Below are 27983 nucleotides of genomic sequence, written 5' to 3'. Positions count from 1 at the left end.
AAAGTTTAACTGACTTATTAATCTGATTTTGTGGGTGTCTTTTTTTCTGGCTGGGGCTTCCAGTGCTTGAATCCTTTTAAGACTATAGAACGGGTCCAAAGTGTGATGGGACTCTCCTATTCTTTACGACCTAAATCAGTGACCCAAAGCATAATATTTTCTCTAGAACCATCTGTTTCCTCTTCTTGCCAAGGGGATTTCACAATGCCTGGTTGCTCTGAATAATTGTACATGTGCAAGGATATGACTTGCCACAGGGAGAAAATTAACTGAACAAGGGCAGGTGGATGCTCTTGAGTTTTCTGTTGAAAATACTACTCTTTAGAAGAAGAGGGGGAAGAACCATGCAGCTTAGTAATATTTAATGCCCAAACAAAACTTTTTGAAGCCTACATATTTAAAAAAACTACACTTAGAAGCTATCTGGGATAAACAGAGTACATACCAAGTCAGCCTGTGTTTTGACAGCTCCTTTATCAAATGTCTCCAAGATTTGGGTTAGAGCAGTGTGAAACACAGGAGTACAGATGTTGGCTGACTAATTCGTGCTTAGACTAAACTTTAGTACCCATGAATGTGCATCTGTTTCAAATCAGCTGTCCAGCAAGTGGCCTGCAACAAGGTACTCTTGTTTACCATCACTATGTTTTCAATTTTTTATTTCAAATTTCTAAGTGGTGGTTGCTACAACCTGCATTTTGGGAAGCAGAGGGTATCCAGCAACTGTGATCAGAAGGAGCAATGTTCAGGGCTTCTGGATTGAGCAGTAAGAGCTTTTGGTAGCATTAGCAGGATTTCCAGCACAAAGGTCTCCTTTCTTTTAAGTCTGTCTCCATACAGGAGAATTACTTTTTATTGTTTATCTTATCTGTTCTTATCACCTAGCTCTCCGACTTGCTTACTTCCTGCTCCTCCTTTCTTAATTAGCAAATTGGGAGGTTGGCAGAGGCAGACCAACAATTCCTGGTAAGAAAGTGCCATTTATATTAAACTGTCTTGATAAAGTCTCAGTATTATCCTTCCAGCCCAATAATCCCACTACAGCATACTTAAATAAATGGAGGAGAAGGCTTTGATCCATCATTATGATGTCTCTTTGTGGAGTAGGTCCTGTAACATGGGCCCAGGATGGTACCCATTTCTTCCTTCAGCCAGTTCTTCACTTGCATGCAGCCTTGACTCTGTGTAATGTGCTCCTGCCCTGATGAGAAAGGGTGATTTCTGCATCATGGGGAATAAGGAGATGGGTGGTGGTGATGAGTTGCTTTTCTTCAAGGAGGTTTTAGTGTGTGCCTTTTTAGGGAGATAAATTTGTCTCCACAGGAACACCCACCTGGCTGTACTTTTGCAGTCAGAAATGCAGCATGTGTAGCCTGCTGTGTGGCCGGAGAGCCAGCCTGGTTCCCAGCTGTGCTATGGAACAAGCCCTCTTGCAGGAGGAAGAGGGAAGGTGTGCTTAGCCATCCTGCTTGGGTCATGCTGGCTATGACCAGCCCCAGCTGACACCTGGGATGCTGTCACTGGATGCAGCCTCAGTGTGGATTGGCTGATGTGTGTCCCCAAGTACAGGCAGCTGTGCAGCTGCCAGACGTGGTGTGGTGTTTGCTCAAGACCAAGCAGATGGCACATGGTAGGGTGAGACCTTCCTGGCGTTGCAGAGGCTGGACTTCGGGAGGTATTAAGTGAATCTCCTGCTTGTGTCCCATCTCTGATATTGGCCTGGGAGTACTATCCTTCTCTTAGGAGTTGAAACCTTTCATGGCTGAGCATTTATTTTTTCTTTCTGGGATGTGGATTTTTATGAGCAAAACCAATTTAGCCTTTTGTATTCTCCAGCAAAAGTATTGACATACTCATTTTCCTCTCTTCATTGAAACATTTTTAAGTACCATGTGATTAAATCAACTTGGAATGGAGAAACATAGTATAGCAAAGGCTCTCCTTGAGGAGAAAATATAGCTTTAATAACTAGGACTCTGGCTTTTATTGCCTAGTAAAATTGAGAATGTTACACTGAGCATGCTCAGGTTTTTGCACTGAGCATCTCTATGTACATAGAGGCATCTGTTCTGTCGTTTTATGCACTGTTAACTAACTGCAAACTTCTTTAACAGCTCTTCTACACTGCTGGAAAATTCTGAGGCAGGACAAGGGCAAGAACTGCTGTCATGCCTGATGGTGGATGTAAATGGAGTGAGAAAGGCTCTTGAAGGGGAAGCCGTCAAAACTGACCTAGTGGGAAAAGAGCACAGGCACAGGTTTCCTCTCGAAGCATGCCGAGAGAGCCATGCTTGGCTGCATATGAGGTTCTTTCCAGTTTTGGGAAGGTGCAAAGTGATGCGCTGTGGAAGGAATGGCTCCAAAATCATTAATTAAAGACTACCCTACTGGTGCACCTTATGATCAAGTTACTGTAAAGAACAAGGTTTTGCCAGGGCTTGACATCACTTTGTGCAGATATCTGATGTGGAGTAGGTGCTTGAGAGGACTGTGAGCAAGAAAAGTCTGTGAAATACAGAGTTTACAGTGCAGCCTCAGTGCTCTTAAAGCAGCAAGTATCTCTCTCTCTCTCTCTCTCTCTCTCTCTCTCTCTCTCTCTCTCTCTCTCTATCTATCTATATTTTTTAATTATGAGGGGTTAGTAGATTTCCCTGTCCTGTCCTGCTCTTAGCCTGAACTCCGGTGAGTGGGTGCTCTGTAATTTTGAAATGGGAAACACTTCTGCCAGTTGTGAAGCAGAATGATGGGCTTTAATTAGATGAGAAACCAGAAAATGCAATTGAACTAATAGGCTTTCAGCAAAGAGAAATAAAGTGGCATTAAAAATCATGGTAACTAAAAGGGGTAGATGCTAGCCTACTGTTAGCATCCAAATCCATCCTTCTTCAGATAACTGAGCTGGATAATTTGTACGTGGAACACTGCAGCAATTATAACACAAATGGGCTCATAAGATGGGTCTTCTTGAGTAACAGGGTAGCTTGACTATATGTTTGGGAAAGATAGAAAATAAACAGGGTGCAGAAGAAAATCTTGTTATCCCTAGCTGGCTTCACTTAATGTATGTTTCCTTTCATCTCTGCAGGTTGAGGACATTTGGAGCTCGCTCGGTGGAAGCGGCCATGTCACGAGCAACTCACCCACCTACCTTCCCAGTGAGCTTCCAACTCCTGAGCGTTGTGCTGGTGTTGCTCTTCCATGCAGATGGCATACATGCAGAAAGCCCCAGCGAATTGCCGGTGAATGATACCGAGGAGTGCACTGGCTCATACATCTGCAAAAAGGGTGTGATTTTACCAATATGGGAACCCCAAGACCCCTCATTCGGTGACAAAATTGCTCGGGCAACCGTGTATTTTGTAGCAATGGTGTACATGTTCCTGGGAGTATCTATCATAGCTGACCGCTTCATGTCCTCCATCGAAGTCATCACATCCCAAGAGCGGGAAATAACCATCAAGAAGCCCAATGGTGAGACCAGCAAAACCACGGTGAGGATCTGGAATGAGACCGTTTCTAACCTCACACTGATGGCCTTGGGCTCATCTGCCCCTGAGATCCTCCTGTCTGTTATCGAAGTGTGTGGCCATGGTTTCACGGCGGGGGACTTGGGGCCAAGCACAATTGTGGGGAGTGCTGCGTTTAACATGTTTGTCATCATTGCGATCTGTGTTTACGTTGTTCCAGATGGAGAGATAAGGAAGATCAAGCACCTGAGAGTGTTTTTTGTTACAGCCGCATGGAGCATCTTTGCCTACACTTGGCTTTACATTATTTTATCTGTGTCTTCTCCTGGGATTGTGGAGGTTTGGGAAGGCTTGCTCACCTTCTTCTTCTTCCCCATCTGTGTGGTGTTTGCCTGGATAGCTGACAGGAGGCTTTTATTTTACAAGTACGTCTACAAGAAATATCGAGCTGGCAAGCAGAGAGGCATGATCATTGAGCACGAGGGTGACCGGCCCTCCTCCAAGGCTGATATTGAGATGGATGGAAAGGTTGCTAATTCTCATGTGGAGAACTTTTTGGATGGAACACTGGTGTTAGAGGTGGATGAGAAAGACCAGGACGATGAGGAAGCCAGGAGGGAAATGGCTCGGATCCTGAAGGAGCTGAAACAAAAGCATCCCGACAAGGAAATTGAACAGCTTATAGAGCTGGCCAACTACCAGGTCCTGAGCCAGCAGCAGAAGAGCAGGGCCTTTTACCGCATTCAGGCTACTCGGCTCATGACAGGAGCTGGCAACATCTTGAAGAGACATGCTGCAGACCAGGCCCGCAAAGCTGTCAGCATGCATGAGGTCAACAGTGATGTGGCAGAAAATGATCCCATCAGTAAGCTCTACTTTGAGCAGGGTACCTACCAGTGTCTGGAAAACTGTGGCACTGTCGCCCTGACCATCATTCGCCGTGGAGGAGACTTGACCAACACGGTATATGTTGACTTCCGGACAGAGGATGGGACAGCCAATGCTGGCTCTGACTATGAGTTCACTGAAGGGACAGTGGTCTTCAAGCCTGGAGAAACCCAGAAGGAAATCCGTGTTGGCATAATCGATGATGACATATTTGAGGAGGATGAGAATTTCCTGGTCCATCTCAGCAATGTCCGCGTGAGCACTGAGGCCTCAGATGAGGGCATTCTTGAAGCCAGTCGTGTCTCAACACTTGCCTGCCTGGGATCACCATCTACTGCCACTGTCACCATCTTTGACGATGACCACGCTGGCATCTTCACCTTTGAGGAACCCGTAACACATGTCAGTGAAAGTGTAGGGACCATGGAAGTGAAAGTGTTGAGAACCTCTGGTGCACGAGGAAATGTTATTGTGCCCTACAAAACCATTGAAGGCTCAGCCAAAGGTGGAGGAGAGGACTTTGAAGACACCTGCGGGGAGCTGGAGTTCCAGAATGATGAGATAGTGTAAGTGAAGGTTTTATTTGTTACTTACAGTCTCCATTTCTCATGAAATTAAATGCACATGGCTCCCAGAGCTGCACTGGAGGTGTTGGGTGTCAGCACACTGCAGTAAGTCACAAATGGCTTTATGTACTTTGTGGAGCCTGAAATGCTGTGTCCCTGCCTTGCCAACAGACCAGAGAGTGATGCGTGCTCAGGGGCACTCCACCCTTCCAGCAGCAGGAAGTGGGACTGGTTTGTGAGCTCAGCCTCCCGCACCCTATCCATGTGTCGCACAGATCTCTCTAGCCTCAGGTTTACAGTGGAGGAGTGAACAAAAATGAGCTGGCTGTTACCACCCAGTCATAAGGACCTGTTTTGTGAAGGGCCTAAAATGAGTGTATGAATTGTGGTACCTACTTCCCCTTGCCTGTTGAGTCAGGTCATCCAGGACTGGGCCACAGACTGTTCCACCAGTGCTCTGTTTGGGGCTTTGGTGAAGGTCACTTCACCTCCTCCTCTTCTGAAGGACACAGTCCTGTGTCATTGTACAATGCATGTCCTGAAAATGTTTCGTCATGCAGAGAAGTGTCATGTTTAGGATGCAACTGCAGCCACATTTGACTGCTTGCAAATAAAAAAAAAAAAAGAAGGCTTAAGGCGGTTGGAGGCTGGTCCTGAATGTTGTTGGATGGATGGTAGAAAAAAAATCAGTGCTGTAGCCTTGTTTGCTACGTTATGTGGAGAATATAAAATAGCCCAGTAGAAAATTCTTGGGTATGTCATGAAGACACTTCCTTGACCAGTTGGGGCTCTGGGAGAAGCAAGCTTTGGGAGTTGTGTTGTTCCAGCCTCAGGCTCTTCCTACAGTGAAGTCTGTGACTGTAGATCAGTCCTTGTTAATAGCAGAGTCTGTAGCAAAAAACCGCTGCACAGAACTTGGAGAATTCCCTGATAAATGGCACTGCTGTGTCACGGGAGAGCTGAATGTTAGCTTAGGTGTTGTGTATCATACAACTGGTCTCTTAAGAGCTGAGACAGACCCATGATGAGTGCCAAGAGTGGACCTTTTGTTCTGCCTGTTACTTGTATCTGCTCTCTGTGCACAGGGAGAATGAAGCGAATGGGGAAACCCACAGTTGGGGTTTCGACTTCTCAGTAAAAACTGAGCAAGAACTTCACAGTTCCAGCAGTTTGGAGAGCAGAACATGAATGTTGCTCACACAAGGGTCAAGAGCACACGATATGCCATTGCTCCTGGCTCCTGAATGACAACTTTAGTAGAGAGGAAAGCAGTTACTTCATTCATTTATTTATTTATTTATCTATCTATCTATTTATTTATTTATTTATTTGCCCATTGTGGGAGAAGCATGGGGTTGTCTGCAAGATGCAATGAACTGGGCTATAAGGATATCCCCCAAAGGCTATTTTTAACCAGGTCACTCAGCACTAGCAAAACTGGGCTTCTGGCAGGAAGAATGTGATGTTTAATCTCAGTTCCCCTGGGATGTGACATGTTTACTTAGCAGGCCAAACAAATGCCTGCAGGCTCTGTGACTGTGCTCAGAGGGGCTTGGGATCCCCCCTTGTCTTGGATCCACCACTATGTCCAGGATGTCTGTGCTGTCCTTCATCAAAGACAGATAATCTCACCTGCATCTGCACTGCCTGTTGGAGCTTAACCTGTGAGGTGGGGTTTCACAGTAGGATGGCACTGCCATCTCCTCAGTGTTGTGCTGGGGCCCGCTGTGCTGTCCCTACTCTCCGTGCTGTTGGCCTGTCCTCCACTAAACTCTCTGCTGCTGACTTTTGCCAACAGCCTAGAAACAAGGGGTGTGCTGGAAATGGGCTGACAACATCCTGTGAGAGTTGCTGCCCAGCCTCCCAGGGCATGCTGGTGCACCCTCCCCACAGCAAGCCTCCTTCTGCCTTTTCTTACTGGCTGTCAGTATGCGCACAGCAAGCAAAAAATGGAGGAGAACAGCTTTCTTAGAAGCCTGAGTATGTTTTTTTTTCTGTGGAGATGCCAGAGCATTGCTATCATAGCTCTGTTGCCTTTAAACTCTCTCTCCTTGGAGTTGCAGGAAGGGACAGTATGTGGGAAATATGTGTACATTGGAACAGTGCAGCTAGCAGGACCAGGGCAGTGATCATCCTCCCATACTCGGCAGGATTCCTGGTATCCTGTGTGCAGTTTTGGGCCCCTCACTACAAGAAAGAAATTTCAGTGCTGGAGTGAGTTCAGAGAAGGGCAATGAAGCTGGTGAAGGTTCTAGACCACAAGTCTGGTGGGGAGCAGCTGAGGAAACTGGGGCCATTTAGCCTAGAGAAAAGGAGGCTGAGGGGAGACCTTCTTCTCAACAGCTACCTGAAAGGAGGTTGTAGCAGGGAGAGTGTTGGTCTCTTTTCCCAAGTAGCAAGTGATAGGACAAGGGAAAATGGCCTCAAGTTGCACCAGGGGAAGTTTAGATTGGATATTAGGAAAAAATTCTTCATGGAAAGGGTTGTCAGGCACTGGAACAGGCTGCCCAGGGAAGTATTGGAGTCACCATCCCTGGAGGTGTTTAAAAGACACATAGATGAGGTTCTTAGGGACATGGTTTAGTGCTAGAGTTAGGTTATGGTTGGACTCAATGATCTTGAGGGTCTCTTCCAATCAAAATTATTCTACGATTTTATGTTTTAGAGGTGGACTTAGCAATGTTTACATTGGACTCAATGATCTATCTTAAAGGTCTTTTCCAGCCAAAATGATTCCATTATTCTAAGCATCACCTCAGGAGTTTGCAGCCTGGTACAGATGAGGGCTTGGGAAATCGGGTGGGAGGAGGTGGCAACTACAGGACTATGTGTTGACCAAGGGGCTTGCTCCATTCAAGCGGGAGAGGACATATATGTACCCTATTTTTCAGGGACAGAGATGAAATAGGTTGTACAAATTGCAATCTGTTCACATGCTTGAAAGGCAGTAGGTATTCATCTAAAACTTAGCTGCTACAGTCCATGTTCAGGTGTTGGATGCTACAATCTGACTTGCAAAAGATTTCTGCAGGCCCGTGTTTGCCTGGGCACAAGTTTAGGGCAGCCCTGCAGCACAAAGGCTGTGTGCTCCTGAAGCTCAGGATGCTGCTTATGGGCATCTTTTCTTGGAAGAGTTTGCTCTAATGGGAACAAAGAAGATGTGCTAGTGCAAAATGTGGATTGCAGAGCTTAAGCCTGTTTGCTGTGTTATTGCTGTGCTTCAGCTAAATCACAGCTGTGTAGAATGGTACAATTCCCCAGCATGTTTTGATTCAATAAAGTTCTAAAACTTCGTTTTTTCCCATGCTCTGATGGCCATCAGATGGTTTTGCTGCCCTTTCTAAAGGTCTTCAGTGCCTCTTCAGCTCTGCTATTCTAGGCTGTATAAATCAGCTTGATAAAATCGAGTAAGATGTGTTCTTCTGGGGCACTACCAACAAAGGTAGAGCAGTGCAGGGGGACACAAGGATGAAAGAAAACTGTGTACAAGCATCTATTATTAGAGGTCTGGCTTGTTGGTAAGTCCCAGAAAAATTAGAAAGTGCTGGGAGGGCCCTGATCTTCTGGAGACTTCCTCTGGTTCCCAAAAGGCTCAATTATGTAACATGTTGTTTGTTTGCAGTGTCCAGAGAGACTTTCCCGTTTTGCAATTTGTTGATGTCCCCTTTCCCAGAGCGCACAAAATAGCTGTGTAACTGCTGAAGCCATGCCACTCCTGTGCATTTAAACAAAGATCTCATTCCGATGCTACCAAAAAAGATGTATAACAGAGAAGATGTTGGTCCTCCTATGTAACATTTTATCCCAGCACTGCCTGGTAGCTTCTTGGAGTGATGCTTTTCTGCTCCTTGCTCTTGAAGCACAGCTTGTGTGTTCAATGGGTGCATGTTGCGAAGTGAAAGAAAAGGCATTTAAATATGTTTTGCAAAGGGATTATGTGCATGACAAATTGTTCCAAGCTGTGTGGGAAAGCTAAAGGTGTCTGACTTGGGTCTCAGCAAGGCCAGTCTTAGTGATGTTGGACAGGTACCTGGGTTTCTGAACTGTCAGTGTAGGGCAAGGTGCTATGATTTAAAGTGTAAGAGAGAGCCTTCACTCTGGAGCCATCCTCAACAAGATGACTCCAACTTTGTGTTGTATCTCCATTGATGATTAAAGCTTTCTTGATGAGAACATGGAGAAGATAAGTAGTTGCAGGCTTTTCCTGCCCAGCCATCTACTGCAGCTATTGTGATCATAAAAGAGGCCACTGGTTCATATAGTCTGTGTATTTTTATCTCCTGACCAAATGCCAAATAATTCAAAAGAGGCCCAGCCTCCAATCTTAGAGGAGGAAGCAATCCTTCCCCAGCTGGTGGGATCTCTTCTCCTTACTGTCTGAAAATATCAGGAGGGGCACCTCTTCCAGATGTAACAGTAAATCTGTATGAAAACTGTGTTCTTTCATGTTCAAAAAGTAGTCTTTTTTCCAGAGATAACATTGCAACTAGAGATCTATTACAATCTGCATTCCAGATGTCTGCACCCTCACCCCACAAAAGACAAGTTTTTATTGCATTAATAAGTCAGTGGGGAAGATGATACACACAATTATACAGATAACCAATGAAACTGGTATTTCACCTATGCAGTCACACCTCTAAGTGCATGAAGAATCTTATGTCAGTAGATCTTGCTGTTCATAATATATAGTTTATCTATTTTTATAAAAGGTATCTGCTGCAGGTTTAGGAAGAGACACTCTTGGCTCACTGAATTTGACTTGTCCAAGCCAGGTTTGCCATTTCTCTGGAAGCATAAATCTAGGAGCCAAATACTAAGTGACACAAACATCAGCTAAGTCCTCTGACTTTTAAGGAAAGTGTCCCCAGAGACCACATAGCCTCCCTCCCAAGAGCTCTTTGAAAATGTCAATAAGTATAGATTGTGGCAGTGGGGAACCAAGTGGTACTGCTTTTTTAAGTTCCTCTTTCCTTTTCCAAAAGAAGTTGGGTGAAGTATTTCTGAAGAAACAGCATAAATAAAATCCTGACTCAGCCCTGGGACCTCTGTAGCTCAGTTTTGCATCTGTGGCCTGCAGCTTCAGAGAAAAATATGAAACCTCCATCATGGTCAGCCTTGCAGTAGGATGCAGCTGAAGAGCTGAGAGTTTTCTGATGCAGCAGAGAGACCACTGTAAATCAGGCTGAAGATGAAGCAAGCAAATATTCCCTTTTTCATGTTTCATCATTGAACATATTATCTCTTCCTTTGTCTGTCCCACTTCATGTGGGTCAGTGTGCATTCCCTCCCTTACAACCCCCAGCTTGTATAGGATTAATGTCTGGAGGCGCAGTGTGAGATATCAAAACAGACCAAACAGAGATTAAACTCTTATTCAGCCTGCTTCCTGTGCCCAGCTTGGGTTTTAGAGCATGTTTTCCCCTCACCACTTGCAGTCTCAGCTGGCCCAGTGAAACTTCCAGGCAGTTCAAATATGGCCACCAGGACCTAGGTCTTGAGCCTGTGGCAGGAGCACTCAGTGCCCTGGGTCCATCTCATGGGAGGTGGCCTTGGCCATGGCCCACAGCAAGGAGTTGGACACATGTGTCACATGAGGCTGGGGCATGGCATGGGGGCCTGTTTTGCTTTCCAGAGGAGCTTTGGGGAGAAGTTCCATGGGACTGAAACATATAATTCCTTTGGGTCTTGAAGACAAGTTATAACAGGGTGAGCTAGCTTCTCTTTTTATCCTCTTATTTTGCACTATGTTTAGTCTTTCCCAAACACTCCTAAAATGTTAACCTTAATATCTCCCAGCCATGTGCATCTTTCTTAAACTGCTGTGCTCTTGTCTCGGTTGCACTGAACAACCCTGATGGGAGGGGGGCTTAGGAGATAGCAAGGAAATAAGGCCATGTGATGTTCATAGACCTTTCCCTTTCTCCTGCAACCAAGAGCCTGCAGGTGCTTGCTGTTGTCCTGTGCACACAGACTGGGCACAGAGTGACAGAGGCATGATGTGTACGTATAGGCTGAAAAAATCCTTCCCAAGTCTCACATCAGCTCTCAAGCCTGCAAAGCACATACTCACAATTGTGTCTCTAAGTGTCTTATGGCCTGATTTGGTCCTCTCCTCCCCAGGCTAAAGCCAAGGGCTATGTCATCATGGTGTTGTAGGACAAGTCCTGTCTGTAGCTTGCTTGGGGAGGGTAAGCACGGGATGCAGTCTGTGCTGTTTGCCCAAATAAGTCATGAAATCTAGGAACTTGATTTGATGATGTCTGCTGTGGAGGGGATTAGCCAGTGAGGTTGTTATTGGACGAAGCAAGTTGAGCCAACACATGACTGGGGAGAACGGTGGGAGGGAGAGAAGGGTGAGAACAAGAATGGTTAGCTCTTGCTGAAGAACTGACACAGTTTTTGTCCTTGAAAAACCAATGTTTCCTTATTTGTAATGAGCTGTTGTTGGCAATTTACTGCTGCCAGCTGCATCTCTGTGGTTGATTAAGGGAGCTTGGATCTTAAATATGTAATAACTCTCTGAAAGCCATTGAGAGGCAGTTATTAGCTTCATCAGGGCCTGTGCACACATCCGCTGTACTCCTTTATGAAAAGGCCACCTATTAAATGCATTGTAGTCATTTATAAAACAGAGGATCTGGGCTTGTTTTAAGAAATTAAAGCATCAATCCTAGCAAAGCTTGTTGGTGTGGTTAAGAGTTACTTGGAGTGAAGCGCTGCTCTGCAGGTCCTTGCTAGGGAGTTGAGAGAGGGGGTAGGAGAAGTCCTGTCCCCCTTTTGAAGGATCTGTTATTTCCCTGGAATGTTCTTGAGCATTGCCAGCAGCATCGTTAACACCAGCTGTGATATGCAGGCCTTGTCAGCAGAGCAGGGATCTGTCTTTCTCCCTCCTGTGCACATGGGATCCTTTACTCTAGCAAATCCTTGAGCAGGGAGAGGTAAACAGTTCATACCCAGGACCCTGCTGGAAGTGCTGAGTTTGAGTTGTGCATCTGCCTTGGGAAAAGGCTTCTTTCCTCTGATACTTTGCCTTCAGGTTTGATATCAGTGTATAGTGCTCAGTAGTTTTCTTCCAGCAGCAGGGCTGCATTTCTGGGCTTCAAACGAGAGTGACAGAACAAAAAGCAGACAGCTGACCACAGCTGGCATCCAAGCATCTGTGCAGATGGGCAGAGAAACATCTGCTGTCATCCAAAGCCAAACAGAAAGGAGAAGCTGGACCTGGCAGACAACTGGCTAAGTCAGAAACAGACCCTCCCCAGGGGGAGAGGCTAAGCTCAAAAGCATCATCTGGTGTGTTGCAGGCAGATGGAGTGCTGTCGTCCAGCTCTCGGCTGGCAGGGGTATGTGATGGAGCTCTGCTTTTGGCAGGCAGGCGTACCAGAGGTGATGCATAGTCTTCCATGTCCGAATCCGCCTTGTGTATGTCCCTACTGGATTGGCTCACATCAGGGACAAACTGCATGTTCGTTAGCAAGGACATGCACATCACTGCCATGCAAGGGGTAAGACACGTATACTATCCCTTGTCTCTTCTTCTTGCCCTGTTCTCCAGCACCATAGAATAACTGTGTTAGCTTAACCTTCACTGTCTGGTATTGCTAAACCACCTGTATTGCTACAGTACTCTAAGATGAGGAGCTTTGATTAAAAGTCTTTCACAGCCACAGTGTTTGTGATGGCTGGATACATGGCTTAGCTGCAGGGGTACTAGTGGGTATGTTCTCTGCTTTGTAGGCTCAGGCATGGTTGGAGTTGAGATCAGCCCTCTCCAAGTCATAAATGCATTTAGTTTGAGGACATCTTGGGAGATATCAAAAACTCCACTAATAATGTTTCTGACACTGACATTGGATGCGTTGCTCTGATTTCCAAGAATGGCAATGCTGGATCCTGGGTGACAACAAATAATAACAGCATTCTCTGTTTTAAAAATATCTTAGTGTAAGAGAGAAAATATTCCCACTGCTGTGCAAGTAAGAGGGTGACCAGCATGTGTCTCCTCTGTCCAGTCCCTATATGGTTCCATTTCCATAGTGTCTGGATTCCTTCCTACACAATCAAAGTAACAATAAAATGTGTCTGGCAATAGAAACAGGGCAATAATGAAGAACAGGGGCACAGACTGGATCTCTGGGAACTGAGTGCTAGAAGCAGAATGATGGAGCTGATTGCTTATGCCTGCTCCTCCAGAGCAAAGCCTGTTGAAGGGGAAGGTCCTCTGCTCTCAAATAGCTGAGGACAGGGATGGAGATGGACTGAGTAGAGTCCAATGTGCAGATACTACCTTTTTTTTTTCTAGTGGTGATTTACATCTTATAGCATTGTTGTCAGGAAGTCTCTTTGCTGTTTGAAGTGCTTGTGTCATTGTGCTGGTCTGACTGAAAGTGAGTTAATTTCCTTCATGCAGTTAGCAACTTCAATTTTTTGTAGCTAGCGTGGTCATTGTTTGGATTTAGTTTGAGAGCAAGAAGATAACACCTCGGGACAGAATTTATGTTTTTCTTCAAGTAACTTTCCAGTGTCTTTGAGTTGGAACAAAGAGAATGTAAGAGCTTGCTCTTACCTTAGTTGTTGTCTGAGAACCACAGTCTTTCTCAGCTCTCTGCCTGCAGGTTTGAGGCTGTTAGGAACTGGGGCATGGATGAGGCAGACCTTGACAGACATCCAGGCTGATCAGTGAGAATATTCCATGTAATTAGCGTCATGCTTTATATTTAAGGGAGTCAGGTTTCTGGCTAGTGAGAGGGAGATGGAGACTGTTCTGGTTCTGCTCTGTTTCAGTGGAGTTCCATTTGTGAGTTTCTTTTAGTTCTGCCTTTTCACATCCTGCCATTTTGCAGAGACCTCTGGGCCTTTCTGCCTTTTTCTCTCTTTTCTCTTCAGGATGGGTTGTTTAGGACCAGGGTGCTTATTCTCTTCCCAGGACTGGCTGCTCGGTGCAGATGGAGTTTGTGAGGAACTGAATTGAGTATCTTTTATTGCATATTCTATTTTCTATTTAATACATCTTCTCAGTAGTAGTAGTGGTGGTATATTAGTATTGTTTTGTTATATGTTAAACTGTGTTTATCTCAATCCACAAGTTTCTTCCTTCCTTTTCAATTCTCTCCCCTGTTTGGAGGGGCTGGGACGGAGATTGAGCAAGTGGCTATTGTGGTTGTGATTGCTAGCTGGGGTTAAAACACGACAGTGACTCCTCTGGTTATTTGCTCTTGTTACAACACTGGTGTGCAGTAGTCACACACTGGGCTATTTTGGGGTCATGGGATGTGGCTGTAAATTAATCGCCGGTGCAGTATGCCCTGAGGAGAGCCTTGTCCCAGCGGCCAGATGCACTGTCACCAGGTGACAAAACTGTTGTCTTGCTGGCTGAGATACAAGAAGGACAAAGTTTATTGCTGGGTCCAGAACAAACCAAAACAAAACTTATTGTTTTGCTCTGAGTTCTTTTCCAAGCTCTGTTGCTTGCTTCCAGGAGAACAAAATAGTTATAAATTTGGCTTCTACAAACAATCTAGAGTAGAAATATATCAATCCATTAAAGTGCTCCTCAGCCCCTCAGACTTCCCAGGCAGCCTCTCAGCTTTACAGCGCTGATGGCTCAGCTCCTCAGTCTGTGCCTGTGTTTTCCCAGCTGCTCCTTTTATCCAGCCCTCACGCTCCTGTCTCTGTGCCATTCCCGTGGCCTTGGCTCTGCTGTCACAGAACCATAGAGTCGTTGGAGTTGGAAGGGACCTCTGGAGATCATCTAGTCCAACCCACATGCTAAAGCAGGTTCACCTAGAGCAGATTGCACAGGAATGTGTCCAGGCGGGTTTTGAATGTCTCCAGAGGAGACTCCACAACTTCTCTGGGCAGCCTGTTCCAGTGCTTGGTCACCTTCAAAGTAAAGAAGTTTCTCCTCATGTGTTTAGATGAAGCCTCCTGAGTTTCAGTCTGCACCCGTTTCCCCTCATCCTATCACTGGGCACCATTGAAAAGAGTCTGGTCCCACCCTCTTGACAACCACGCTTAAGATATTTATAAGCATAAATAAGATCTCTAGCCTTCTCCAGGCTGAACAGACCCAGCTGTCTCAGTCTTTCCTCGTAAGAAAGGTGCTCTTGATCCCTGATCATCTCTGTAGCTCTCTACTGGACTTTCTCTGGTAGTTCCTTGTCTTTATTAAACTGGGGAGCCCAGAACTAGAGACAGTACTCTAGATGGGCCTCACCAGGGCAGAGTAGAGGAAGAGGATAACCTCCCTCAACCTGCTCGTCACCCCAGGATACCATTTATCTTCTTGGCCACAAGGGCACATTGCTAGCTCATGGTCAACCTGTTGACTACCAGGACTTCCAGATCCTCTGACCCAAAACCTTACCTGTGCAGCCTGAGTGCTTCTCTTGCCAGGGTTGTGACAGATGACTTATCCTGGCATGCCTTTACACATGAGCAAGAAACATGTGGGTCTGGAGAACATGGACATGTGCTCTGAGGAGTTGTGGGTCCTTAGCTGCAGCCCTCCTTTTCCTCTTGACAATGCCATTCTGCAGCCCAGGCTCTGCTGTCCTAATACTGCACAGCTGTCACATGACTACGCAGCTGTGTCAGAGTACCTGAGGCAGAAAAAAAATTCTGTTCTGCAGGGAATCTGCAATAAATAGGGCTGTGATGAGCAGGGGAGAGACACACTGGTTTCATTGACAATGGGAGGATGGATCTGAGATGAAACCTGTTGCTTTGGCTCATGCAGGTGGGGAGCAGGTTTTACCTGGCACAAGACTCTGCACAAGGCTTTGTATTTGCTTAGTTCAGTGGATTTGCATTCACAATTTAGGTTTGATTATTGAAATTTATATTCATCCTTAGTGACTGTATATGTGATGGGACCTAGGGGCATAAGGTATCAGTCCTGCATATTAATGCACCAGACACAAATGATCCTACCACAGGGGAAAGGGCAGGAAGCATAACAGGAAATTTACCTGACTCATGAGCTCTCCAGTGACCTGAAACTCAAAAAGAATCATACAAAAACCCAAAAATGGGTCAGTTTAGTACGGAGGAGTGTAACAGAGCAGCATGGGAGTGTTGGGTCAGCGTCAGGCTAAGCATGAAATGGACGAGAATTAGAGGGGAAGGAGATGTCCTATCCATGCCTTAGCAGTGCAGAGGGAGAAGGGGAAGGGAACTGAATGACAGATTCCACCAAGAAGCACAACCCTCTGTGGACATCTGTGTTCATGAGGCCTGCAGGTGTAGGATGGAGATAAAGTAAGCCACCTGTCCTCAGACCATGCGAGCATGGTGAAATTAGCTTTGTGTTGTTAAAAGAATGCCTGGGGGGCTCTTAGAGCTACTAGCAGTCCTCCTGGAAGGTTTTCTGGGCAACAGATGAGATCTGCAGGCAAGCTCAGGAGCTGCCTTCAAAAGAAGCTCAGCCAGATTAGATCTGCTTCTGTACCTAAAAGAGCCTAGAATAAATCAACACGTTATTTGTAAGTACTGCAGAGATAACAAGGAGATGAATAACAGCCAGCATAGATTTGTCAAAAACAAATCTTATCAAGCCAACCTAATTTCCTTTTATGCAAGCCTTTTGGGTAAGGGAAAAGCAGTGGTTCTCATATGACTCAGCTTCAGAAGGGCTTTTAATGTTGCCTCATTCAGTACTGCTGCAAGGAAGCACTGGCTAAATGAGCCACTGTCTGGGAAGAGAAATGTGGCACTGGATGGGGGTGAAGAGGTATTCAGCAGATGCTTGTGATGAACTGGAGCTTGTTGGACATGGAAATGAGAAGTTTGGTGTTTAAACTTGTAGATAGAAAGAGTGAAGAGGGTGGAAGTATTACTGAAGGTAGGATGGGTATTTAAAGATATGGGCTGGAAAATAGCCCAAGTGGATGCAGGACACTGTGAAGTGCTTGAGCTAGAATAGTTGTAAGCACAAATTCAAGTGGGAGGGGAAGGACTGAGTCAGGGGGTGCCATTGTGAGCCAGCAGCCAAATCTGAGCTCACAACGTCATGAGACAAACGTCATCCTGAAGATATTCACGAGGAGTGCAGCCATCCTTATGCTCTGCCTAGCTGCGTCCAACTCTGAGCACTCGACTCCAGAAGAAAATGGGAATAGTCTAAAGGAAAGCACAATGACTGGTGGTCTGAGAAATGTGACCTCAGATGAGAGACTGCAAGAAATGGGGCTGTTTAATTTAAAAAGACACAGGCATAGGGAAGGTCTAAGCATTGAGCCATGTAAAAGGCAATAAGATATTATCTGTGTCTGCAGGGTCTTGAGGAAGCAACAGAGGCAATTCAGATCAGATAGGAAGGAAAATTTCCTCCTAGAACAGATGGGTCCACTCAGGAGTAGCTTAGGGGAGTGGATGACCTCTGTCAAAAGCAGGTCAGCTTAAGAGGACAGCTTAGAGACACTGTTCAAAAATTTACTGAAGATATCAGGTGTATTGTTTCTTTTTGAACAAGTTTGGGTCAGATGAGGTCTTGGGAACTCGTCCTCTCCTGTTGTTATGTGCTAGACAGGCAAAAGGATTCATCATGTGAGTTGTACTTCAGTCAGGTGTCCTCTGTCCTACATGGACTTTTGCCACAAATGTGTAAGGGGGTAGCATGCAAAGCAACCTACAGATGAAGCAGAAAGACCAAATGTATGCATACACATGCAACCTTCAGACCTTCCCTGTGGCAATCCAATCTGGGTTCTTTGCTCACAAGGAATATCTGGGACAGGTCCAGTGCTTGCCTGCTGTCTGTCTCCTTTGCTAATAATTAGATGCAATCCAAGCTTCCTTGCAGGAGAGCCCTGTCCCCGTAGGGGAAGAAGCAAGGCTGCACAGATTAAGGAAGCTAATTAGAGGGGAAGAGAGCATTGGTACTGAAGCCCCAACAGTAAACTTTGAAATCTAGATAAGGGAACGGTATTTAATTATATACAATTAAAACACTTCTCATTCCCCTGAGAACTGGCAGTCTTGGAAAGCCCTCACAAAGGTGCTAACGAACAGATCTGATGGCAGCGGTGGCCTAGGGGCTGTGCTTATCAAACTTCACCTGGGCAATACGTCTGAAGAGAAGAGCTAGGAAAACTCCCTTGGACCACCAGTTCCTTATTTCTGCGTGGTGTCCTCCCTCTCCCAGAACAGGTAATGGGAACCCAAAGCTCTGGCACTGAAAGGGAGATTTCTCTGCTCCTCCATGCAGTTGGGCACAAACCATTGCAGACACCTATGCAAGGAGAGGCTATCTTGAAAATGTAGGGGAAGTTGGTGAAGATTCTAAATACTTGCCCTGAGAAAGACAAACAGTCTTTATGCCCTTCTCTCTCAATGCACAGAAAACAAACCTCCTGTCCCTGTGCCTGCCAACCAGGGGCCTCTTGATAACTCCAGGGAACACCTTGCTGGTGTTCCCCTTTGCTCCACAATCCTGCAAAGTTATCTTATGTTATTTTTCCACAAGTTTGCTCTATCCACTGAAGCAGCTACTTCCCTTCCACGCTCCTCTGCCACAGCAAATATATAGCCCCTGACTTCTGATCCTTTAGCCTGCCCTCTCTAAGCCAGGAGGGCAGCTTGCTTTCCCTGTGAAGTGTCTGCCCTGCATTCAAACATTCAGTGTTGCTCTCTGTGCCAGCTGAGCCAGTAAGCTTTATGGACTGCGCAGTAGCTTTTATTCCATAGCTGCTTCTGGGTGTTAATGTAGTAAAACCATGGTGAGGGAAAGCTTGGATGGATTCATATCATCTGACAGAGTAGAAATGCAGAACCAGCCTGAAGTTTTCCAAAATTCCTCTTCCTCAGCAACTTCAAACTCTTAAGGAAGGCTTTAGTTCAGCCTTGGGTACCAAAGGATGTTTTAATTGTAAATATAAAGTGCCAGAGGGCTTCTGCCTCCTCAAGGCAGTAATTTTGAAAAGCATGAGCAAAAGGCTGGAACTTCTTTTCCTTCATCCTTGTCTCCTGGTATTCCTTTTTCAACTGGTCTTTACCCCAACTTTCTTCTAGGTCCATGCGCAGAATCCATGAGTTGCATCTGTGATGTTGTCACAAACAGCTTCCCTGGTGATTTGGCTGCTTAAAATGTTACAAGACCTGAAAGCGATACCAGTGCCACTGAGGTCCGTTTTTTTGCCTGAGCCTTTCTGGTGATGTTTTCCTCTGCTGTGTCAAGGTGAAAATTAAATTTCTTGTTGAATCAGAGAGCCCCAAGAGTTGGGGCTCCAAAGAAATGTTGACTAGCATCTAGAGTGCCCTGTTTGGCCCTTGGTGTGCCAGGGGAGAATTTTACATGCGTTTGGTGGGAGAATTGCTCTCTACAGTCAATCCTGCAGTGCTGAAAGGGAAAGTGGGAGGCTTAAGTTGCTTCTCAAATCAGGTTTTCTTAGACCTAGTATGAATGAGCGTGTTTTTCTCCTGCAAATAAACACAGATTTCTACAAAGCGCTTGTTAATGAACCAAACTGGTAGTTTATCCTTTTAGTGATTTGTGGGGAGTCAGTAAAAGACTCGACCTGTGGAGCTCATTACACTGCTAGATCTATGCATTTTCAGTGGAGATGCTGGGAAGCTGTTAGTTGCTCGCTGTGATGCAGGGCTACAGGCTTGGCAGCTCTGAGAGTAAACTTGTGAGAGGAGATGTCTATCGCCTCCATGGGTGTGAGCACAGGGCTGGGTTGTGACGGGGGCAAGGCAGCCAGGCTGGGCAGGTGGTGCACGAGGCATCGCTTTCCACCTCCAATCACTGTAATCTCATGGATGGGCTGTAGGCACACAGATGTCACGCTGGGGCCCTGTATTGTCAGGTTTTGGGTGCAAAGTGGAGAGGATATGAAGGGATTGAGAGCAGCCCTACGGAGAAGGACTTGGGGGTACTGGTGGATGCAAGATTGAACATGAGCCAGCAATGTGCACTTGCAGACCAGAAGGCAAATTGTATTTTGGGCTGCATCAAAAGGAGCGTGGCCAGCAGGTCAAGGGAGGTGATTCTGCCCCTCTTCTCTGCTCTAGTGAGACCCCACCTGGAGTCCTGTCTCCACCTCTGGAGCCCTGAGTACAGGAAAGACATGGACCTGTTGGAGGGGGGCCAGAGGAGGCCACAAAAATGATCAGAGGGCTCAAACAGCTCTGCTGTGAGGACAGGCTGAGGGAACTGGGGTTGTTCAACCTGGAGAAGGCTCGAGGGACACCTTATTGCAGCCTTTCAGTATTTATAAGAGGCCTATAAGAAAGATGGGGAGAGGTTTTTTAGCTGGGCTTGTTGTGATAGGACAAGGGGTAACGGTTTTAAACTAGAAGAGGGGAGATTCAGGCTAGACATGAGGAAGAAATTCTTTACACTGAGGGTGGTGAAACAGTGGCACAGGTTGCCCAGAGAGGTGGTAGATGCCCCATTCCTGGAAACATTCAAGGCCAGGCTGGAAGGGACTCTGAGCAGTCTGATATAGTTGAAGATGTCTCTGCTCATTGCAGAGGACCTGGACTAGATGACCTTTGAAGGTCCCTTTCAACCCAGACTATTCTATGACTCTATTAGAGGAGAGCAGAGTTGAGCACTAGGGAGAACGGAGAACCACAAGAATCTAGTTTGAAGCTTAGCTAAGTGCATAGTCTAAAACAGAGACTTTCTGGAAAATACAGTCATACACTCGGGGCTTAGAAACCGGGTCCTTAATCCTATACATCAAAGGGAGTGTGGCACTGCTCAGCCACTGCTCTCCTTCATGGGCACAGCACATTTGTCGCCTTCAGCTATTGCACAGCTCAGCTACAGAGCTGATTTGCACCATTGCCCTTTCCTCTTGGCTTGAGTAGAAGAACTTACTCATGCAGCAACTGTAGCCATCTCCAAAAGGGATGCATGAACCTCAAGGTGCCCATATACCCAAGAGTTGCATATGCTTATGCCTCAGCAGAGTAGGTGACAGACTGACCAGGGAGGTGCCTGTATGGGGATGAGGTGGGGTAAGGTAAAAGAGAGGTGAATGCGTGATAAAAAATGGAAAAAAGAGTGCTGGGCCAAAAAATGGAAGAGGGACCAATGTCACAATGATTCATCTGAGTGCTTCTTCATCACTTCAAAGGTGCAACATGCTCAGGGTCATGTTCAGAGGCCTCCAGTCCTATCAAAGTTTAGAGCAAGGTTTGGGCTGCTCAATTTTGCAACAGCTAGTTTGAAAAAGCTGCTTGGCTCTGCTACAGAATGAGTTTGACATTCATGTCTTAAATTGATAGAGCTGATATTGTACAAGTTTCAGCTTCAATGTGCTTGCAGAGAGAGCCCTGGTTTGACTCCAGGCAGCAAGGGTAAAAGCAATGAGTAAAAGAGAGTTCTTCTGGCCTTACCAAGAAAAATCACTGTGCGTGGGAAAGGGAGAACTAAATTGATCTGAATTTTCCTGCTATTGGTCACCATTTTGGTGCCAAGGTAGTCACACTCTGTGTGGATGGGTACATGCATATGAGAGAGAGAAAGAAAAAAGGTAACATGAAGAGCTCCATATTTAATATTGTGTTAATCGCTTCAATTCCAGCTAGACCAGAGGTTTAAAATTCTTTTGCTGCACATGAGGGGAAATGTACTGATCTGTGTGAACATTATTTAATTAGGGAAGAAAGCTTCACCTTTTAGGAAAGTTGCAACTGAATAAATTAATTTGGAAGTCTGAAGAAATTAATTGAAGTTTAGTGTTGTGGTTCGCTTTTTTGGTTTTTATTTTAATTGCTTCACATAAAATTCAAGTCACAGCTTGACCCAAACTTTTCTCCATTAACTCTGGAAATTTAAGCAGGGGATGGGTTTCAGTCCAAGTGTTTTGAAAAATGCTGCTAACAGGAACTGTGGCAGAAGGTGAAGCAAAAACACTTCAGTATTTCAATTTCTCTGTGAAAGCCAGTACATTGAAAAGGCATATATCAAGTCAGGCAACTTGTGCAACAGCTCCTTGCAAGTATGGATTTGCTTCTAGCACCCTACTTACGTGATGGAAAATCCTGGAAAGGAGCAGGTAAGAGTCACAAAGCCATGTGCCAGGTTTGGACCCAGAGCTCAGCATGAGAATGATGATCTCCACCAGCAACCGTGGGGATTGGTGCATAGTGCCTGCCCTCCAGTTCTTGCTGGGGTACAGCACCCTTTGGTTTGTGGCATGAGTTTTATTCATTTATTTCTTTTTTTTTGCTTAGGACTAATTAGAGGAGAACTGGTGAGCTCTGCTAATGTATTTGAACATGGGTAGCTTTAGGCGTGTGTTTGGGTCATTAAAAATGAAGTAAAGTGATGTTCTCTTTGCACCAGTTACTGTGAGCAGAGGTCTTGATTTGGCAGCAGTTATTTCCCCAGCACCACTGCACTAATGACTTCTAACACAGAAAGAACAGCGTTTCATTAATGCAATAGAGTGGTGTGAAGCTACTGAATGAAAAGGAGAGGCTGAGACAGGCTAGTTTATGATGTTTCCAGTGAGCTTGTAACAAACTTGGGACTAACTAGCTGAGTTTAAACCCTTAGAAGGCTGGAAACCAAAACATTTGCTGACCCACGAGGGGAATCCCTTCCTGCACAAACATCCTCCTGCAGATGGGGGCATGCTGCAGGGTGAACAAAGTGGATCTGGAGACATGTCAGCACAAGCATTGGTCTCTCTCCTTCTTCTCCCTTGTTTTCTCCATCAGTCATGTTACAAAACACTTCACACAGCCATGGCACTTGCAAGTGAGGGGGAACCAGTCTAAGGATTTCTCTCTAGGTTTTGCCAGGAGAGGCAAAACCCAGGAGGGTAAAACCCTCCCAGGAAAAACCAGTTTTGTGTCTCCTGAGGGTCTTCTCTGTCTACTGGTGTGTTCAAGCAGCCTAGGTGACCCTGACATTTGAGCAAGGTTTTCTTCATTGTTCCATGGGATATCTTGGCTGGTTGCAGGCAGATTTTGGAGGCCATAGATTTTTAGATGTACATGATTGGTTGTAAAGAAAGACTTCATCTCACAGGTTGTCTAAACCACAAACACAACACAACTATGTATGTCATAGCTGCTAGAGATGGCCTGTAAAGGTCATTTGGCTTACCTTCCTGTGCGATAGAGGTTGTACAGGCTTGCTGGTTGTCATTCACAAAATCACAGAGTGTTAGAGATTGGAAGGGACCTCAAAAGATCATCTAGTCCAACCGCCCTGCTGGAGCAGGAACACTTAGATGAGGTTACACAGGAATGTGTCCAGGCGGGTTTTGAATGTCTCCAGAGAAGGAGACTCCACAAGCCCCTGGGCAGCCTGTTCCAGGCTCTGTTACCCTCACTGAGAAGAAATTTCTTCTCAAATTTAAGTGGAACCTCTTGTGTTTCAGTTTGCACCCATTACCCGTTTTCTTACCATTGGTTGTAACCAAGAAGAGCCTGGCTTCATCCTCCTGACACTCACCCTTTAAATAATTATAAACATCAATGAGACCACCCCTCAGTCTCCTCCAAGCTAAAGAGACCCAGCTCCCTCAGCCTTTCCTCATAAGGGAGATGCTCCACTCCTTTGATCATCTTTTCTGCCCTGCGCTGGACTCTCTCCAGCAGTTCCCTGTCCTTCTGGAACTGAGGGGTCCAGAACTGGACACAATATTCCAGATGTGGTCTCACCAGGGCAGAGTAGAGGGGAAGGAGAACCCCTCTCGACCTACTAACCACCCCCCTTCTAATACACCCCAGGATGCCATTGGCCTTCCTGGCCACAAGGGCACAGTGCTGGTTCATGGTCATCCTGTTGTCCACCAGGAGTCCCAGGTCCCTTTCCCCTACACTGCTCTCTTGTCCTTCCCCAACTTATACTGGGACCTGGGGTTGTTCCTGCCCAGATGCAAGACTCTACACTTGCCCTTGTTATATTTCATTAATTTTTTTCCCTGCCCAACTCTCCAGCCTGTCCAGATCTCACCGGATGGCAGCACAGGTCATTTCAAGAACTGAGCAAATGTTTGATAGAGGGTGTTCTTTCCCAGAAGTAGCTCACTGCCTTTTCTCCTCTCAGTGAAAATGATGGAAGTTGGAAACTCCACAGAAGTGTGCCTGTTTTTCATTTAAAAAGCTGGAGGAGAAGAAGCCGAATAGATTTAGGGGGGAGGTTGGCTTGTTTTTCAGAGAAGACACCTGGGACAAAATAAAAGGTGACCCTTGCCTACTTTGATGACAGAAATCCACATTGCAACAGTAACACTGAGTGACCTGCAGAGATGTACTGTGCTGGGAAGACCCTGGGCCATGATCCTGCTGTAGGGGTACAGTCACATTGTTTGGGATTCGATTGTGATGGACGTGGAGGTTTGCTTGCATACTGTGACAGTGGAAATAGTTCACCTCTCTTGAGCTACAGAACAACATTACTTTTGATTTCTTCTTTTGTTGCTCTGTGCCCTGTAGCAGTGCTATCCAAAGGTAGTTGCAATGCAGGCATAAATAAAATTCTGCATGCAGTGGGAATACACTTACCTGGAGCCATAACGGAACCCTTAATGAGTCAAAACAGAGATTTTATTATCTAATTTCTAGTTATCAACCCGTTTCTTGCATCCCTGTAGGTAACTGATGTGGTGGAGAATATTTCTTACCTTCTGTAATTTGGCTGCCTTTCGAAATGCTCCCATCAGATATGTTTTTCAGTCTTGTATTTCTTAGTCCTCATTATCTTGTACATGGGAACTTTCTGTGTATGTCTTGGCCGAGTAGAGGAAGGAGAATGTATTGGCAGGACACGGGAGGCAGTTTTGTATTTGCCCTGTGGATGTGGGCACTGAGGCCTCAGGAGCAACTCCTGCCAGGTTAAGGGACAATAATTCCCCTTTCTGCCAGAAGAGTTGCAAGAGTGGCTTCAGCCTGGTAGAGGGAAGCCAATGCCTCGAAGCAGGAGGGTTAATCGTCTGGCCACTGTTCCTGTTGGTAGGCTCCACAGATGCTCCTTCAGCAAAGAAACTCTTTTCAAACCTCAAAGCTATTGGCTGTAGGCAAGAGCAGCCCATTTTTAAAGTGTAGAGGAGTATAGAAGACTGAAGATAAATCTCCCCAGCAAATAAACCCCTGGGTTATATCCATTGAAATTGCTGAGAGAAGATCCAACAAAGATTTTTAACACTCGGATTTCTACTAAGGATGCTGCATACTCACCTGAAAGGGTGCATGTGACTCTTCCCTGTCAACTGGGGGGTGTAACTGGCTGATTGCAAATGCGTGAGTCTGCATGCACATACCGCTACTCTGTTTTGGGCTTTGGTCCCTTCCTTTCCAACCTTGTGGCTTGGCACATCTAGTAGATGCACCTTTCTTTTTAGATCTGTCCTTCCACATTTCCTGCTCCATGTTTACAAGCATCAAGTGTTTGGTTGTGGCATGAAGGCAGGGATCAATGCTGACCAGGGGTCAGAGGTAACCTGGCTTCTGAGGTGTGCAGAAAAAATTGACAGCAAAGTGGCTCTGGGGCACGTGAGGAAGTTGAGAAGAGTCAGAAGGCATCAAGGTCTCTGTGGCACTGGTTAGATACACCAAATATGCACTGTGATACAGCCCACATAATAACTACCAGCAAAAGATATTGGGGTTTATATTTCAAACAGCAGTTCTCAAACATGCATCTTCTTCCTTGCCATCACTGTAAAGAGGCTTGTTTTGCCCTGTAAAGTCATCATTTGCTATGGCATAACTAGCTGGCATTACTGTGACTTTGGCACTGACTGAGGCCAAAATTTGTTTGGTTGGTGGTGGTTGTGACCATGCCCTGCTGAGATACAGCATGAGTTACAGAAAGAGAAACAAAAGAGAGTTTGTATTTAAACAGAAATGGTTCTCATGGTTTTGTCACCGCTTATGGCAGGGACATATGCATAAATGAATTTGCTGCTGTTTGCCTAGTAACAATAAGCAGGGTGAGACCGATCTCACAAAAGGAAACATGACTTTTATAATCTCTGCTTTTTAATTCAGATGTTTGCTGCTGTTTTCTTGAAACCGAATTGCAAGTAATGAATTGGGGGTGGGCAAAAAGAAACAAAAAAGAAATGGACTACTCCAGAGGCACATGAGTTCATCTGCCTGTCAGGCTGCTTTATGGGATGTCCTGTGCAGAGGCTGATCTCCTGGTAAGGACCAGGTGGTGTGGACTCCAGCTCAAGGTTTATGTGTGTTGGTGAAGTCACTTGACTGGTTTGTGATTAATGTTATGGGTCAGATGTTAAAAGCCTACATGCAGCAGACTGAGAGCAGGAATGGCAGCTCTTTGCTTTTGAGCATAAGACCATTTCCATCTGGAACAAGTTGCCCAGAGAGATGGTAGATGCCCCATCCCTGGAAACATTCAAGGCCAGGCTGGATGGGGCTCTGAGCAACCTGATCTGTTGAAGATTTCTCTGCTCATTGCAGGGGTTGGACTAGGTGAGCTTTGAAGGACCTTTCCAACACAAACTATTCTATGATTCCATGTTGGAGTGTGTATGCACAGCAGTGTCTTAGAGAAAGAAAGCACTTAATATCATAGGGCCAAAGCTGTTGATTCTTCAGGGGCTATGAACATGTTCTTCCTGGAAGGAAAATATGCCATGCTGGTTTTCAAGCCCATGTGTCTATGACCATAAATCCTTATTCTGTGTCTCACCTAAGAGGAAATGTCCCTGCCCTCCCAAACACATGGCAAAGCCACAAATAGTGATTCTTCCAGTATTACAGTAAATGTGAAAGCAGGGAGGTAGGCAACAGTTTGCAAGCTGAAAAGGAAGGAAGGGAAAGGTTGACATCTGTTGTGTTAGGTTAGCAAACCTTCAGCTAAAAGCAGAGGAGTGTGACAAGAAAACACCATTATCCCAGACAGGCTCCAGCTTCTTAATTCCCTGGTAGTGAAGAGAGACCTTGTGCCAGGCCATGTGCTCTGCACTAGGGAGACAGGCACCCCTGTGCTCTTGCTCTCAGCCAGGGTGACTGGGTGGCTGTGGGGAAATGTGGTGTGTGAAGCGCCTCTCTGAGTAAGGCTCTGCAGCTCATTTCTGCTGTTGTGGAAAGACACATGGAGGGTTCTAAAAAAAAAAAAAAAGTTGACGTTTTAATGGAAAATGTGAACTTTTTGCTATCAAAAGAACTTTTTCACGAAGGGTCAGTTGTAGTCACTACTAGCATCTGAAGCAAAGTGTTTCATTACCTTGTAATTTTCTGGGTCCGTTTTTATGCAGGAGTTGCTTTTGCTCTCATTTCTGCAAGCCTGAATACCAGAAAACACCATTCCCCTGCTGGTCAGTGAGTGTCTCATAAAATGCCCTGCTGCTGCTCAGCAGTGCTTTGCTTTGGGAGTGGAGGAAGTCACCCCATGTCTTTGCAATAGTTAATAGTTTTTTATAATCCAGAACTGCTGCTGCAGACAGGTGAGGCTGGGGGATGTCTGTTGTGCATTTCCAGCATGTTGTGTGCTGTCATACATGTGGCAGTGAGTGCAGCATGCTGAGAAATCCTTGGGAAAGCAGAGCTCTTAATGCAAATGCGTGACAGTCACACTTCAAAGCTGATTGACAATAGTGGCTTGTTAATTTTACAGAGGTTAATGGATCTCGTTGTTGCTGCATGTACAAGGTTTACTTTTTCTCCCCCGTGTAGTTCTTTGCCCATATATAGCCAAGGTATCAACTTACAGGCCTGGGGATTTCATCTTTCTGTTTAGATTTTAGATGAAAGGCTGTAGTTGGAAGTGATTGTTATAAATATTTTCTGCTATCTGGTAGCAGGCTGACTTCAGTCCCTTCTAAGGAATTCACCATAGTTATCCTTTATAACAGCTGCATTGAAAACTCTGTTCCTGGCAAAGGCTGGTGAATGGAGTGTGCAGTCCAGCTGCCCCAGTGGGGTGGGGCTGCACCACCTTTCGGAAGTCTCACGAAGGCTGAAGCCTTAGGTGAAGGCAGAGCTCAGCTGCCAAGCCTGCTGCAGTGCAGTTGGCCCCTGTGCCTGCCACTGCAGCTCTGTTGCTTTGCTATGGGGCCACTGCTAGGGCAACGTAAATGTATGATGTCACGCGCTCCAGCAATGCTTACAAGCCAAAGAAAGT

At 45.8% G+C, this 27983-nt stretch overlaps 1 protein-coding gene across 12 annotated transcripts in view; it reads left to right on the top strand.

Moving 5' to 3' along the window:
- Positions 1-27983, top strand: part of LOC102089571 (sodium/calcium exchanger 1) — a 155816-nt gene that overhangs the window by 29181 nt on the left and 98652 nt on the right. For all 12 annotated transcript variants that reach the window (XM_065058894.1, XM_065058897.1, XM_065058896.1 and 9 more), the window contains exon 2: positions 3086-4921. In XM_065058894.1, coding sequence (XP_064914966.1) covers positions 3123-4921 — 1799 coding nt within the window. In that variant the 5' untranslated portion in view covers positions 3086-3122. The remainder of the gene's footprint in view (positions 1-3085; positions 4922-27983) is intronic.

Source organism: Columba livia, chromosome 3, assembly GCF_036013475.1.
Source record: "Columba livia isolate bColLiv1 breed racing homer chromosome 3, bColLiv1.pat.W.v2, whole genome shotgun sequence".
In the NCBI taxonomy this organism is placed as follows: domain Eukaryota; kingdom Metazoa; phylum Chordata; class Aves; order Columbiformes; family Columbidae; genus Columba; species Columba livia.
Note: the sequence above shows the minus strand (reverse complement) of the source record. Positions and strands in the feature narration are given on the sequence as shown.